Consider the following 16,591-nt stretch of genomic DNA (forward strand, 5'->3'; position numbering starts at 1 on the left):
CAGTAACATAAACATTAGCAGCTATCCAACAGGGTTGTAGATAAAAATAAAATGTATAATTGTAAATACACAAGAATAAATGTGTTGTTTAAAACATTTTGGTGTTTCATTTCATATGCATGCTGTTCCGAATAATACAAAATTCGTATTGAAAACTTTATATGCGGGTCGATTTCTTAATCAGTACTAATATTATAAATGCGAAAGTAACTCTGTCTGTATGTCTGTCTGTTACGCTTTCACGTCTAAACCACAGAACTGCTTTAAATGAAATTTGGTACAGAGGTAGAGTTGACCTTGAGAAAGAACATAGGGTAGTTTTTATCCCGGTCTTTTGAAGAATTCTCTTGGAAACGCGATATAACCGACCTCGACGCGGGCGAAACCGTGGGCGAAAAGCTAGTTATAAATATAAGTCTTAACGTTGCATAACGAAAAACAATTACTTCTTAACAAAAGACGTTCATTCCTCAACTACCTATGAAAAGTTTAAATAAACGGTTAACCCAGACACTGTGAAAACTATTTCGTGTGAAAACAGAAATATTGAAATATTTCCAAACAATTAAATGCGTATAAAACAATCTTGGCATGTATGAATTAATGTAAACATTCAGACGAAGTTAACGTTAAAAAATGATAACATATAAACATTGATGCTGGGATATTGTTGCTATTACATTTATAGTACGTCAATAAACATGTAGAAATAGAAACTATTTATATGATTTAGGTGAACTTATTATACAACATGTTTACAGAAAGCCTGGATGTGTTTAAAAAAAAAACCGTATCATTTCTAGGACGATTTACTCTTACCAGAAAAGAAATTCTTAATTTTGAAAATAGAGTTAAATGTCTCGAATGAGAAACCATTTTTTTATGGTAACGCTGCTCTTTTAAATAAAAGATTCTCTCCTTCGTGACGGGATCTTTGTATGTTTATAAATAGTACTGAAAATATGTTTAGGATCTGGTTTAAATATTTTTTTAAAATGCAAAGTCGAATAAGTAAAATGCAAGAAATTAAGTATGCATAGGGACGAACGCATATAGTTTAGGCAGTATTCTAAAACGAGCATTTACCGACCAAATTCTTTAATAAAGATTTTAGTGTTATTATGATTTCAAACAATGGTGAGTGTATGCACAGCTTTCTAAGCAGTCTTGAATTTCTTATTCTTAGAGTTACATATCACATTGAAACGTAAATTCACAAAATGAATTCACATCATAACTGTTTTAGCATTATTTGAAGTAGTTTTGTTACGTTTACGGATTAACATACAACAACATTTTGGGTTAATAGATACTTTATAACACTTAGGAACCTAAATGATTAACTATCTATAGAAAATATTGTCAAAATAATTTTAGTAGTTCCTGAAATTATCCCAACTTTTCTTGTTAACGATTTAAGTAAGAATTATTATTTCGTGGTCATAATAAGAACTCCGGTTGGGAACAAAACTAGCCGGGCAACTCTTTTAAAAGGCGGAATTTAATCGTTATTAAATAAATAAGTAGAAATTTATTTCAACTATAGTAAATAGCATCAAATGGGCTAAACAAACTCATAAACACCTATTTGTATATCATTTTCCATTGGGAAACCTTGATCTTAATATCACACTACTTAATTATTAATTTCTTTTACATATCTATGTGGTTGTCTTAACCCGTGTGCTGGCTTATACTTGGTTGCATATTTATTAGTTACCTTTTATGGAAACAGATTCTCAAAGAAAATTGAGTTAATGGTTTCAAATTACATCCATGGACTTATCATCGTCACTCGAATATTCATCTAAATAACACCAGCAACCGGTCTGTAATGACATTATAGTTTCAGTATCCTTCGGACTCGACTGTTAATCTTTCAACGGCTTATAAAATTATTTCTCATACAGTTGTGCACGCCAGCTCTATATTATTATTTATGAATCGATCGAGGACGCCGCTATTTGTGATATCGCCGTTTCAATTTTATCTAATGGTGAGCACAAAATGCGTGATACGATAGTCGATAATTTTGGGTACATTTTGACGCGAATTTATTTATGTCTGGTTCTGATACAGAAGATTGATTGGCCATCGAAAATGGAGTTTGTAAGTATGGAGCTACCTTTTCAAGAACAGATGTAGTTTTTTTTCACGACTTTGATTAAGTATTTTTGATTAAGTATATAATTTGTAATTTGTGGTTTTTTAGGTTAGGTTTAATAAAAGTACTCATATAATTCTGATTAATATTAGGTTTTATTATCAATCTAATATCAGTGATAACAGGCTGCACCTTAATAGCAAACCAAGGCAGCGTTTACCCTGAATGGACAAGGAAACCATGATTGTTGATGGGTTTTATCGATAATGTTAACAAGCAGATAAAAAAATACTTTTAGCTTAGTGTATTTGTTACCCGATTTGTTATACAACGTGTAAAAAAAATATTTCGTGATTTTTGGAATTCTGTTTCTGCCCAACGACACGATTTTTTTACTAATAACAAATTTACCTACCGTAGTGATTTGGATTAGCTAATGCTTAATAATTTCGTATGATAAAGTGAGATATATAATATTATATTAATATAGAGGTTACGCAAAAACTTAAGAGCCTGATAAAACAGCACGTATCTAGCGATATTGCCGGCGCGGATTAAATGGAAGATAACTAATCAAATAACATTTTCAATTATCGAGGTGTCGATATCGCTCTAGAATTGTATGACCTTTTTGTGTGACAAGACGTTTTACCTGAAATGTCTGTGTCTGTGAGGCCGTTGACTCCTGCGCTGGAGGAGAAGGCGCGGAAGGAGCTGTTTGAGGACCCCAACAGGCTGCCGAGTGACCTGCAGAGCATCAAGGACTGGTTGGCCAAGCAGCCCCATCTGAGGGCTAGGACAGGTTAGTACTGGTAGTCAGCTAGCTAAGTGATGTGTTGGAATAAGGGTTTAGTAATACTGATGATGTCTGACCGTACCAAGGCGACGATTACAATAGCTTTGTTCGATGAACGGCAGATAATTTCACCACGTTATCAAGTTCAGGTAGACGTCAGTAGCTTCTTTCCCCGTAAACAAAATATAAATGACTTATTTATTATATTATTATTGAACACCTATGAATAACGGTGCAGAGTAAACAAAACGTATTTTTTTATTTTATTTTCCATTTAAAATTGTGTAGTTTATTTATAAGTTTGAACTATCGAGTAGTGGTTAATTGAAGACTGAAAAAAAATTTACTCTTCTGATATAAGTTAACGATTACTTGAACTACAGGTGCAATAATTGATGAAGTCCTCGACGTTCAGATATTCAACATAATATATATAATAATCATATTTCCTGGTTAGATGACAAACATTTTTGGCATTATCAGTGTTCTAATCATTTCTAAATACATAGTTATCTACTGCATGTATTATGTTGATTGGCGTAACGAGAAATCCTTACGTGGTCAGAAACCATTGACATTCGTCATAATTCTGCTTGGATTTTCCCCATTTTTGTCGGTTATGCTTCTAGCCTCATTAGCTATTTGACCAAATTCAGTATTTCATTTAGAAAACAGGCAACCTGAACTCCGTCTCTTAAGTTCTGATATCAGAATGGTAATGACTGAACTTCTGTCATATATCAAACTACAACAGTCTGGACCAACAGTTTTCCGAGATTTTTGAGATGGACTCTAGACAAGGCGAGGGATTTGGCTAGACAGAGAACGCCACCTCTCAAAGTAATCTAATTGCAGTTGTGGAAAAGAGACGCAGCGTCACTCTTTTCTTGGGTCCCGTCAAAAATTTCTTAAAGTGAACCACATGATTCTCTTTTACCAATTGAGTATTTATTGATTCTCTTCTACAGATGACCAATGGCTCGTCGCTTTCCTGCGTGGTTGCAAATACAGTTTGGAAAGAACCAAAGAGAAGTTGGATCTGTATTACTCAGTGAGGACGACGGCACCTGAACTGTACAGGATAAAATACACTGATCCTTTGTTCGAGGAGATGCTCAGTTTGGGGTACGGTATTTTTTCATATACTCCATAATATGACATCATAATTTGGTGTCTTTAGTCTGAACGGCCCAAAACGAATGGGCAGCGGTCCGTTCTAACGTAACCAAAAAGAAATTAACTAGTATCACAACATGATTTTGAATGCAGAGAGCATTACATTATCCTACTTAAGCTTGAATCGATTTCAATCGATTTGAAGAATCTGTGGCTCTAGATCAGGCAGTTGAAGGTGATGTTTTTAGTCGGCGAAAGGCCGATACATCCCCTTGCCGTGCCCTTGGCTCCCCTTGAAGTCAATAGCTTTTCACCTAGGAAAGAGTCTATCACAACTCTTACAACTTTTTGACACTAAATAAAGTATTTTTTTTTGGTTACTAATCTACTTTGCGTTCTGTCATATCTGCGCTATTGCCTCAGTTTAGATTAGCAATGATAAGAAAAATATAATTGTGTCATTAAAAAAAAAACACTATTTCGTTTTTTTTCAAGTGATGACTTAGCAAACTACGAATGCGCGATAGTTATTGTTTTAAAATTTATTAGGCCTACCTAATAAATTTATATATTTATATCTATAAATTCTTAATAATCGATTCTACCTGACCCGGCAAAAGTATATTTTCATGCACCCAAGTATATTTCCAGGTAATTCCCAGGGTGAAACAATTTACCGAATAAAAAAGTTACTGACTATCTTTATCCCTTAGGGCCATTAAAAATCAAGTGCATTTATCGAGAAATCATAATGTATTTACACTTACATGAATTTAGAAATTGAAGTAGACAGAAAAGTTTTAAACCCATATTAGTGCGAATTGATTAATTAATTATTTTGTTTAATTATTTCCAGGGTCTTTGTAATAATACCTACAGCACCAGGTCCCGATGCACCAATAGTGTCCGTGATCAGACCAGGAAAGTACGATCCCAACAAGTACAACATCACGGACATCTTTGCAGTCACTAATACTCTTATGAAGGTAAACCATATTTATTTTATTAGCCAAAAAAGGTCCCACTGCTAGGCAAGGGCGTTCCTAATAAATCTCGCATTCAAGGCATTCAATAATCTATGAAATAGTTTTTGTTCCATATCTGGGCAAAGGACAGGCGAAACATTTTTGGAAAATAAACTGGTTAAATGCGTTTTGGACTCTTTCTGATTGTAGCCATAGTTGCTGGAACTAAATATTTATTTTCACTATTTTTTGTCATAGCGGCAACAGAAATACATACATCTATTAAAACGTCAACTTTCTAGCTATCACGGTTCTGGCAAAAGACGGATATACAGCGGAACCCTAAAAAGCAGATCTTTATAATTACCTATATAAAATACAGGTTTTTCTTCCGATTTTTGGAATAGGGTCTTAGTCAGAATCTTAAATCCAAGAAATGTCTTTGTTCTAGATTCTTCTGGTAGACAATGACAACGCCATTGTGGCAGGCGGTCGGAGCATCCTGGATCTCGAAGGTGTGACGATGGCACATTTCCTGCAAATGACGTCATCCACCATGAAGAAAATGGTTGTCCTGGGACAGGTAAAGACAAAATTAATTAATTACATGGCTAAAATTTTACACTTCCCAAAAGTATCAGCACTAAATACGCTTTAGCAAACCGTTATTTAAAAATAACTATGAATCTGGCACTGGAAAGCTTACATCAAGAAACATGAATTTTCCAAATTTCTATTGTTCTTCCAATTTAACTAATTTGGAAGAACAATAGCGCTGAAATTGGGGTACATAGATAACAAATGACAGATACCTTTCTTAACTTAAAGTGCAACAAATCGTATGAGACATCCCTGATGCTTAATATATTATATATTTTCAGGACGCGTCGCCATTACGTATGAAAGGCACCCACTACTTGAACACACCTCCAGGCTTTGAAACTATTTTCAATGCCATGAAGGCATTGCTTAACGAGAAAAACAAGAACAGAGTAAGTCCAATACCGATCTTAACATACTTTTCACTTACCCAGAAAATCTTCAGAACTCAGTAACCTTACGCTTTTAAATCACCAACACCGGCCAATATTCGTCCACTGCTGGACATAGGTCTCCCCAATTGAAAGTAGATTTATCTTCGGCTGTTTTGAATAAGTTGAAATAAATGCGAAGGATAAGAATAACTCTGATTGTGCATTTCAAGGCTAAACGCTGAACAAATGTTCAAGGAGAATGTATTGAGTACCAAATATGGCTAAGGCAAATTTACCATAACACATGTCTACACGTTGGGGACAGAGAAACTTCAAATAAGAATGACTACTGGTAACTTGTGGTATTCTTGTCGGCGAATTGTTGTCAGCCTTAGAATGTTAAATTAGTATGTTCGAGAGTACTAAAATCTTTTAATTTTACAGCTCTTTGTCCACAACAAGAATTATGATGAGTTGTACAAACATATCCCACAAGAAGCTTTGCCGGCTGAATACGGCGGTAAAGCTGGCACTATGGACGAAATTACAGGTCAGTAACAAAAAAAAAATAGATTGTAGAATGTTCTACAACTTTCACACCACCACCTAGAAACAAACTAAGCAGGATTTATATTCTGAATACAAACTAAACGATAAACATACTTATATATTTCTGAATACATACATATAATAAATAAATAACACCCAGATACAGAACATTTTTTCCGGGGCGGAAATCGAACTCTCGACCTCCGGGTACCTACGGTAATGGGTAACTCCGCGACGGTACAGCAGTCAGGGCTATTAGCCACTAGACCACAAGCCAGTGGCAAAAAAAAATCGAACAATATATATTTTTTATTATTTCGTTTATTGCATTATTGGTACGCCTTCTTTAATAATAACCTAGCAGTTATGGTAAAGAGACGCTCTACGCCGTACAGTGCGCTGTTACACTTTTACAACTGCAATAATATTTATTCTTATATTCAGGGTATTTATTATTATATTTTTGCAGACTATTGGAGGAGTAAGGTGAAGGAGTACAGCTCGTGGCTGGACGAGGATATAAAGTATGGCACGGACGAGTCGAAACGACCTGGCAAGCCCAAGACAGCTGAAGACATGTTTGGAGTTGAAGGGTCTTTCAGGCAACTTGAATTTGATTAAACAAGTTTTTTTTATATACTTTCAATAAAATTGTTTTTAAAATTATTGTTTTATTTTTATGTATGAATAAGATGTTTATTTTAACTGCATTTATTAAAATGGTTTATTTTCAATAATATAAATAAAGCACTTAATGTTTACTTACATAACATAATAATAGGGAAAGAACCCCGTCATTTCATAATGCATTAATTGGGGAAGAATAAAATCTAGGAATTAAGCAAGTCACACATTAAAACATGGTTCCAAAACGCTGTTACAAATCTGCTTTAACCATTTTGTAAACTGGAAAAGTACCTCGTAAAATGTGTCATTCAAATATAGTTCTTCTCCAAAAAATGGCGATAAAAGTGAAATTGGAAACTATCGTCCTATAACCAACCACCTTCAAACCCTTAACCAAATCATAGAGTAATTTCCATAATTTAATAAAACTTCATATTCAGCCTTTGTAGATTATATAAAGGCTTTCGATAGTCTAAATAATTCCGAAAAGTATTCCTTCAAAATTCAAAATTCAGAATCGATGAAGTATTCAAGTCCTTGCGGAACCCAAGCCTTATGGAACACCAAAGGCATAAAAGTCCTTATGAGAAGGTTAACAAACCTTTGGTCTGCCGACGACATATTATGGTGAGCTGAACCACTCGACTATCAGTGCAGTCTAAAAAATCACTACTACTACCCACTTGTTGCTAGGTTGGCAATTGCAGATTAAAAATATTCAGATGCTGCTTTCCAACCTATTATTTATTTACCAGTTCCAGGCGTGAGACAAAAGACGAACAAATACAGCTATCACTCCATTTCGTATTTGTATAGATTAATTGGGGCAATGGACTGATAACGGGATTCGTGTTCGTCACCTTAACGTGTTTGAATTGCGTTTGATTTAGTACATACCCAGTGTAATTGTAACTAGAAAAAGAGAGTCGTATCGTGAGACTTTGGTAGAAGCAATCAAAAAAGATTTTCATTTTGTATTTCAACCTTGAATTGTAATTTGCTTTTGCGTTTCAAGATGCTTCACCTTTAGACTAGAAAAAAGACTAAAAAGTTTACATAGAATAAACACCATATCAGCTTTCGAGACAATTTTTAAGGTCGGAGTAAGATTTCATAATGAAAAGCACAGAAAGAAAGTAAGTATCTATGCATTATTTTTGGTATCAGAATATACTGCTAAGGTTATCAGTAATGATTTGTTATGTACGATAAGACAGTAAAAGCGATTACGATATCTCAGTACTAGTAACGTTGATTGGAGGAAATTGGCTTAATTCCTACTATTTGACTTTTAAACTTAAGTAACTTTATCATCAATAAGATTTTCAAGTATTAAAATACTTTTGTACATTTTAGCTTTATGTGCACGCTAAAGACAGAAGTGTACTTCCCGATCCGATTCCATTGGAGGTATTACCTAAAGGGTATGGCGGATATGTGGGTACCGCGAAGGAATTAACAGGTAAATATTATTGGTCCTAACTGTTTGAGTATATCAGTTAGAAAGTAGGCCTATAAAAACTTACAGGTGTAAAAGCAATATTTTATAGAATTGCAGTTACTCCTCTTAAGTTTAGTTTCCGAGGATGCTAGGTAGGACTTTCTATGTGTTTGTATGACGACAAATACTTTCGCTTAAATCATTAGGATTAAAAAATTGCGTTGCCTCGCGCTGGAAGAGCCTTAGAAGTATTTAGGAAGCGATGAAGGGTAGGCGAATAGGGTAGGCTGGATTCTGTCCATTGTAATTTGCCATTCAAGAATATCTATTGATTTACACCTGTATTTTTTTAGTGTATCTTTTTTATTAAATACGCAGAAAGTCGATGCGAATAACAAATTCAAATTCTTGGGTCCGTCGCGTTTAATCAGGAATCGCAAGTTTGGCTTTAAATTATTTCATAACATTTAATTGCAAATATAAGCGCACATTTTTAAAACAATTAAAACAATCTTGTTTCTGTGTACAGATTATTGGCTAGAAAAGTTTGATGATTATGAAGAACGGTTTCAAGATCTATTTGAAATTATATAGAATGAATGAAACAAAACGACCAGGCAAAGCCAAGACTACAGAGACAATGTCCGACGTACAAGGATCATTTAGAAAACTCGATGTCACGGATTTTGCATTGCTCATAAAGATTTAGACATTATTATAAAGAGATAAATATTGAAACACCTATGTATTTGTTTGCTTGTACGTAAAACATTTAAGCCCAATGATGACTTAATAAAAATACCTTTATCATAATAATATGTTCTTTGTCGATTTAGGAGCTGCTTAGCATACATACTTTTTGTTCTTAATTGTTTTAATAGACCCGCTAGGCAATTATGGATTAAAGGATAGACAAAGAAACTCATCATTGCTAACAATACGTCGTATCTGTTTATCTTAAGGTTAGATTATTGTGACCGATATAGCACAATGTTGAAATCATAAGACAATTAGTGAGGTTAGATACCTATTGTCAGTAACGACGCACAAAAAACGTAGACGGAAAATTATCTGTTTTTTTTTTGTTTTAAAGAACAATTGAGGATCCCCTGGGCCCCAATTCTGCTATTTAAAATTTTTGATTATCCGATTAATTAATGTCATTTGGCTTTAAATGACAATTTTCTTTTTCTCTTAAGCATTTTTTTACACAATAATTGAAAATTCAGTGTGGGACGCTCAACTCAAGATTTTTTCAATTAAAGTCCAATTATTGTATTGGCAAAATGCTTAAGATAGGTATGATATGATAGGTAGGTAGATAGGTATTAAGATGGCTTAAGATAAGGTATTCCTATTTCAAATTTAATTCAATTGCCAATCATTCATCGGCCATTGTAAAATAGCAGAATCGGGGCCCTGGTAAAGTGTCAAGTGCTGTGAAAGCTATGTTAAATAAATGTGAATGGCATTGTTTATTTACAAATTGGTTCAAGCTAAAAGAACTATTCCCGCCAACCCTTAACGGAGTTCAGAATGAGAGGTGATATTTAAAAAAAAACAGCCATCAATGACATTATTAAATCACATTACCTTTTCAATACTAACCCAAGCATAAAACAATATCATTCACAAAGTATACCGTTAAATGCACACTAATTAGCACGACCATTAAGAAAACATTAATCTTCATACGTCACCAAGTAATAAACGTAGCAACGTACCTCTAACAGCACGTCGATGTAAAACGGAACATTAGTTCTTGTTGCATGATTGGATAAAGTTGGCCATTTCTGTTGTGACACGGATGATAAGAGAAGTGTACTTTATCAGTTAGTCGATACACCGGCGGCGCACCGACCAAGGTAGGGTGCCATACTTTCCTAACGCAAACTCTACAATTTTTATTCGTATTTTTGTGAAGTGCTGTGGCTTTATTGTTTGTGTTCAGCCGTGCAAGATATTGTCGTTTGAAGTCTTTATTCTAAATTCTAAATTCAATTGGTTTTATTCTAATATTTGAGTGCTTATTTGAATCTATGGAGTATTGATTAACCTACTTTGTGCTGTGCTGGTTAGAAGTATTTGCAGAACTAACATTTTTACAATATTACAGTTTTTGTTCTGTCGTGTTAGAATTAACGTGCAGATAATTTATTCTAATTTGCTATTGTACATTCCGGAGGTACCTACTAATATCTTACGTCTGTTTGTGAATAAATATATAATGTTTGAAACGTTTATTTTCCAGGAAAAAATAGTTGTAAAAATGATACGTCCTCTAACCCCGGAGTTGGCGAAAATAGCCAAAGATGAATTGAATGAGAACCCGAATCAAGTACCAAGCGATCTTCAGCATTTGAAGGATTGGATCTCAAAACAGCCCCACTTGAGGGCGAGGACAGGTACCTATAAACTGTTATTTAAAAATAGGAGCTATGCTAAGGAGCTATGCTATTGTGGAAGCGAAACAGCAATACCCGTTGAAGAGCAGTTTTTCACTTGCACAATAGCAACACACTTACTTTAATTAAGCGGTATGGTGCGTGATATATTAAAACTATAAATGCGAAAGTTTGTATGTATGGATGTTTGGTCCTCTTTCACGCCAAAGCCACAGAACGGATTTAGACGAAACTTGGTACACAGATAGGTTATGACTAGGACTAACACATAGGATAGTTTTTATTCCGATTTTATGTTCCCGTGTGATCATTTTAGATTCGTAATGGGCTGCACGCGTGGGTGTCAAAAATTGCTGTAAAATATTTTTTTTTTAGACAGTCGAATACATTATATTACAGACGCATGGTCCGCAAGTACTGTACTTAACAACTATTGAAATTGAAAACTTTTCCTGTATGTCGCCGGAAACTCTTATCACATTTCAGAATAGACAATAGGGAAACTGATAAGTTTTAATAAAACTTCAAATTATGAAAATCAACCTTAAGAGTATGACAGAAAAGTTATTATTATTTTTGTCTTCTCAATGTTAGTTGACTCTATAAAAAAAAGATATTGTCATATCATCGATTATAAGGCTGTAAACTTAATAAGGGCTAATTTGTTTATTAGTCGTACTTTAAAAGGATTTTGTTAAAGATTTCGGAATTGCTTTTGATATGTGATATCAGTTTTTCCTTAGCAACCGATTACTCTCATAGATGATTGGCGTCAAATGCTTTATCATTAGTTTAAGAAGTCTTCCGATTCATTTCTGATTTCTGGGTAAGTGTGGAGGCCTCTTACTGAGGCACCGCTGACACCAGGATGTATCTCATGAACCGTCATAGCAGTACAGTTGAAGTTTCCACTGGTGATGTATTTCTATAACAGCAAATACAACGGTCTTAATTTGTTAGATGACTAGTATAGATTTGTAGTTATCCTCGGTTGCTTTGAGTCAGATTGTCATCTCTTTTCCACAACTTTATGATTTGTTAGAATCTTTTTCTGTGATCTCTTAAAATCAATGTTAGTCATTTCATAATACACATTTAGGTATGACAGACAGGATGTAAATTATTTAATAATGTGATAGTGCGACAGCTAATGAGTCATCAATGAAAATTATTAATTTAGATCTTTATCTGGACGAGGTTTCTATACTTGTAAACAACTTTATCTTTGTACCTTGTTATAGTCTCAAAGGCTAAATAACTATTTCAATGACATTCTCAAAGGTAGCTAACTATAAAAATCTGTATACAAGACTTCTTTATGCTATTCAGAAAATATCTGAAGAAAATGATCTGTTTGATTTTTTCAATGACATATCCATTTCTACGTATTTGTAAGGTTGGAAGAACGGTCAGTCATGTCACGTATAAAAAGGAAAAAAAAATACCCAAAATTTACTTTATGTCATCGGAATAAGGTCTTTATTCAAATAAACGATACTCACTTGACTGTTTTATTCGGATAAAGTACATTGAGATATATAATGTAAGTTAGGTGCAAGTCATTCATCAAACAGAATACCTTTTCACACAATCTATATAGATCGTCTGGTACATAATCCTTGTGATAAAAACTAATTGTTGTCTGTTCAAGCGTTGGTTAAAGCGAGACTAAAATCTTTTTACTGATACCTTTTTGTTCTTCACAGATGATCAGTGGCTCATCGCGTTGTTGCGAGGCAGTAAGTTCAGTTTGGAGAAGGTCAAGAAGAAGTTAGACTTGTATTATACCTTAAGGACCACGGCACCAGATCTAACCTTGAGAATAAAACCTACAGATCCAAAGTTCTTGGACTTTTTTAGACTTGGGTAAGTACTAATATTAGATTTGGATTTGAGAAAGTGGCAAATGGAAGTGGGAAGAGAAAATGCTAAGACTCCTTACTCAAGAACTTCTCCCTAATATCTGTAAAAATGGAAGAGGAGAATAGAAGCCTTAGAAGAATAGAATAGAAATATATTTACACCTTCAACTAACATTTAACAACAACTAATTCTTCTAATGAGAAAGTATAGGTAGAACTGTAACAGTCGATTTTGACGAATATTGATATGAGACTTAGCTTGTTTTGAGTAGAGAGCCATGACATTAAGTATTCACGTATTTACGTGATCTCAAAAAAATAATAAAAATATCCTTTTCCTTATTCAGTGCTCTTTCTGATTCCAGGACATGCCTGATCCTTCCGAAGCCGAAAGACAAGTTAATTCCCCGCGTCATCCTGATCAGAGCTGGTCACTACGACGCGTCAGTCTTCAATGTAGCTGACGTCATGTGCATGTTTTACTACTTAGTACAGGTAATTAATTGATGATGATTGAAAGAATTTTATAGCTCGTTAATTACTTGCCAGCTCATTGGCATCGTTTGGTAATTGGTACTGTTTGCTGTTAGTCAGACCTGGTTAGCAATACCTACTGGAAAATGGTCATGTGCAAGAAATATATAATAGTTTACAACTTATACACAACGCTATCTAGGCTCAAACTAAGCTAACGTTGTGATATGAGTACTATACAGCTGATAAACATTCAGTCACAGAACAGAACAAAATAAATAATCATGCATCCCACTCAAAAAATTGCCCTGGGTGGGACCCTCGACATCCCGTAATGCAGTCAGGGCCATGAACCACTAGACCAATGGACCAGTCGTTCTGTAGTCGACTCTCGAGCTTGGCCACCATATGATTCCAACCCCTATAGAAGAATGTAAGTGTCCTAGCAGGCATTCAATATAAATAATGGTAGGAAAAATGTATGTTAAGCACTCAGTAGAACTTATTTTCTTCTTTAATATTTCAGATACTTGTGATGGAAGATGATGTAGCTTGCGTGTTAGGCACCAAAATAGTTACGGACTACTCGGAGGTTACCATGGCGCACTTCATGCAGGGCACGCCTTCTATGCTTAAGAAGATGGTCGCGGTTTGTCAGGTGAGGATTCGAAAATCTTTCTCCATCATGATGTCAGGGGTTTAAAATGTAATGTCTTAAATCAATACCCGAATCAGTAATTAATATGTGTCCCATTTTCATAGCGACATGACGACTTATGTACTAGTAGAATTAAACTCTCATCATCATGGGGACTCATCGACCCCACAGTCAAACCATTGCAACGGTTTTGTGGGGCTGAGTTAATAAGTTACCAACCTTTTTGTTTAAAGATAAATAAATAAATAATAAATAAAAATAAACTGATCTATTGAAAAGGGCTTTTTGAACGATTGAATCCGTCTCGTAACTATTAACTTGTAACTCATTAAACAAATATTACAAGAAAAACACTATATGACTCAAGCACAACTAAAGTTTATAAAAAAATATCGTCTAATATGCAATCATCAAGTCATCAGTTTAAGTCTATATCGGTACTTTACTATGCATACTGCTAATAATCATGCTAGTTTTCAAAAACAGTGTTTCTCCTTAATCATTTTATCCCATTTTTCAGGATTCGATGCCCCTCAGATTAAAAGTCTATTAAACATTGTAGGGATCACGTAGCAACGCTTTTTATCGCTCGGGAAGCACATTCTCACCACCTGTGCAGCGCCAGGCTGCAGGCACATATAACACTATCTCACTACGCGAGCGAAATAAATGCTGGAATTAGAAATTAAATTTTCATTTAGGTGTAGGTCGATAGATATCGGCGCGGATCGAGCGGGTCGGAGAGCAGCTCCTGCACAATGAGCCGATTAGTTCCTTAACGAAGCCGGGGCTGATTCGGGCCGAGGGGAGCGCCGTGCACGAAATAAACGGAAAAGCACGTGAAGTTAGAAAATCCCAAGATACGGAACTCGCATTCGTTTAGCATGACTTTTCACATTTCGGAATGTAAATGGCCCTGAACTAGGAATTCTAAGTTAAACGTTCGACAGACGAATGAGTTTTCAAAGAGCTTGGTATTTACCGCACACGTCTTTGTTTTTCGTGGCAACGAAGAAAACATTTCTTAGCTTTCCTCGGAAAGTCTAGGACTGAGAGGGAAAACGAATTATACTGATCCAGCGTGATGAGCTGGCGCGACTTTTATTATATTCTTTTGTCTAGTCGTGAACTTATTTATGTATAGACATTACTAGAGCAATTACTGCATGCACTGGTGAGTACTAACATTATGCGACGTCGCAGCGAGTCCGATAGTAGTACACTTAGGGACCTTATTATTTATTAACAGTGATACAGGGAGTCAGGGCGCGTGCATGTCAGATGTGTCGTGCGGCGGGCGGGCGGCGGGCGGCGTGCATATGCGGCGCCGCGATATGCCACGTCCTGCGTGATGTATGCGACACTCACGAGGTCTCCTTCTTGCTTAACACCGTGAACACTCGCACGGCATAAATTTAAGCTTAAACCTACAACTTGAGTCCAGAAATGTGTGGAATTCCCAGAATGAAGTTTTTACAAGTTCACCAACGTTTTCAACGACTAACTCTGTAAATTATTACGTCTCGGTACACCTACGCTTAACGTCTTAACAAAGATTTATGAATTACGAACTTTAGATTTCCTTAAAATGATACGCTTCACTGCAAATGTAGACAAATACTAGAATGAATGGCTTTTGTTGTTGCCTTTGTTCGGGATTTTGATGCTGAATAAGTTGAAATTTGTGTTGGTAGTTAAGGTAAAATCGAGCACGATTTTTAATAAATTCTCAGGGGAGCGATTAAAAGTGAAGATAGTCGAGGTGAGGAAGTGTGGCGAGGTGTAAGGTGGGCCCGGCGGGGCAGGGCGGGGGCGGGGGGAGTCTCGGGGAGTGCCGCGGAGCCGCAATATCGCGTTCGGTGGAGCGTGGCCGGCGTCGCGACATTTGCATCTTTCTAAATGAAACCATATTACCGATGTTGTGGCGCACTTATTGAACGAGTTATTGTGATGATGGAGCCGCTCCGATAAAGTCCCTACTGCCGCCAGCAAATGTTTTTTTTTCGGTATTTAAATACGGAAGGACCAAAAATGGTTGCGGGCAAAAGTTATTTAACTTAAATGTGGGCAAAGATTTATGATTTTCAATTTACATATTTCTAAAGCTTTTTATAACGATACACCGTTATTGTTAATGGTCATTGTTTCAGCTTAAGGTTGAATGCTTATTAGGCCACCAGTTCGTTCCATTTTTAATAAGCAATTATGACGTTCCAATTTTATGAAGACCACTTATAACCATTAGAAAAGATAAACTTAAATAACCAAATGCACTAAAAAGCTGTTGTTGGTAGTAGTTGTAATGTAAACATACACTTTCATCTGTACCTGGGATCTCTTAATTAACATTTAAAACTTTTCATAATTAACCATCATTACAACTCTTGTTTATTTTCGTGCAATTATTTTACAAATTTAAATTATTCTTCCCAGTGGCATGGCCGGTATTGTTTTATAAAATTCTCAGTTATTTTATTTTCAATTATAGGTTGGCTTAATCAACGAAAAATACAATTTACTGAACGTTGTCGGGAATAACAAACACATTTTCCCCAGTGAATGCAATGCAAAAGTTTCAGACGATAAAATCAATTGACCTACATATGTTTAAAATGTGTAC

The 16,591-nt window shown here is 35.3% G+C and overlaps 2 protein-coding genes and 1 long non-coding RNA gene across 3 annotated transcripts; all 3 read left to right on the forward strand.

Annotated features, from left to right (window-relative positions):
* Positions 1–2,704: 2,704 nt before the first annotated feature.
* On the forward strand, positions 2,705–7,170 carry LOC113501260 (alpha-tocopherol transfer protein-like). The gene is made up of 7 exons (XM_026882342.1): positions 2,705–2,906; positions 3,869–4,025; positions 4,873–5,002; positions 5,433–5,564; positions 5,863–5,973; positions 6,400–6,505; positions 6,974–7,170. The coding sequence occupies exons 1-7, from the start codon at positions 2,762–2,764 to the stop codon at positions 7,123–7,125; spliced, it is 933 nt and encodes a 310-aa protein (XP_026738143.1). The 5' UTR covers positions 2,705–2,761; the 3' UTR covers positions 7,126–7,170.
* A 695-nt stretch (positions 7,171–7,865) lies between these two features.
* Positions 7,866–9,316, forward strand: LOC113501319. The gene is made up of 3 exons (XR_003401283.1): positions 7,866–8,267; positions 8,488–8,593; positions 9,102–9,316. It is a non-coding gene; the product is annotated as an uncharacterized LOC113501319 (long non-coding RNA).
* A 1,244-nt stretch (positions 9,317–10,560) lies between these two features.
* On the forward strand, positions 10,561–14,524 carry LOC113501398 (retinol-binding protein pinta-like). Its single transcript, XM_026882529.1, has 6 exons — positions 10,561–10,646; positions 10,824–10,977; positions 12,684–12,843; positions 13,205–13,334; positions 13,840–13,971; positions 14,492–14,524. The coding sequence occupies exons 2-6, from the start codon at positions 10,842–10,844 to the stop codon at positions 14,522–14,524; spliced, it is 591 nt and encodes a 196-aa protein (XP_026738330.1). The 5' UTR covers positions 10,561–10,646; positions 10,824–10,841.
* Positions 14,525–16,591: the final 2,067 nt, after the last annotated feature.

This window comes from Trichoplusia ni, chromosome 15 (assembly GCF_003590095.1).
Source record: "Trichoplusia ni isolate ovarian cell line Hi5 chromosome 15, tn1, whole genome shotgun sequence".
Lineage (NCBI taxonomy): Eukaryota > Metazoa > Arthropoda > Insecta > Lepidoptera > Noctuidae > Trichoplusia > Trichoplusia ni.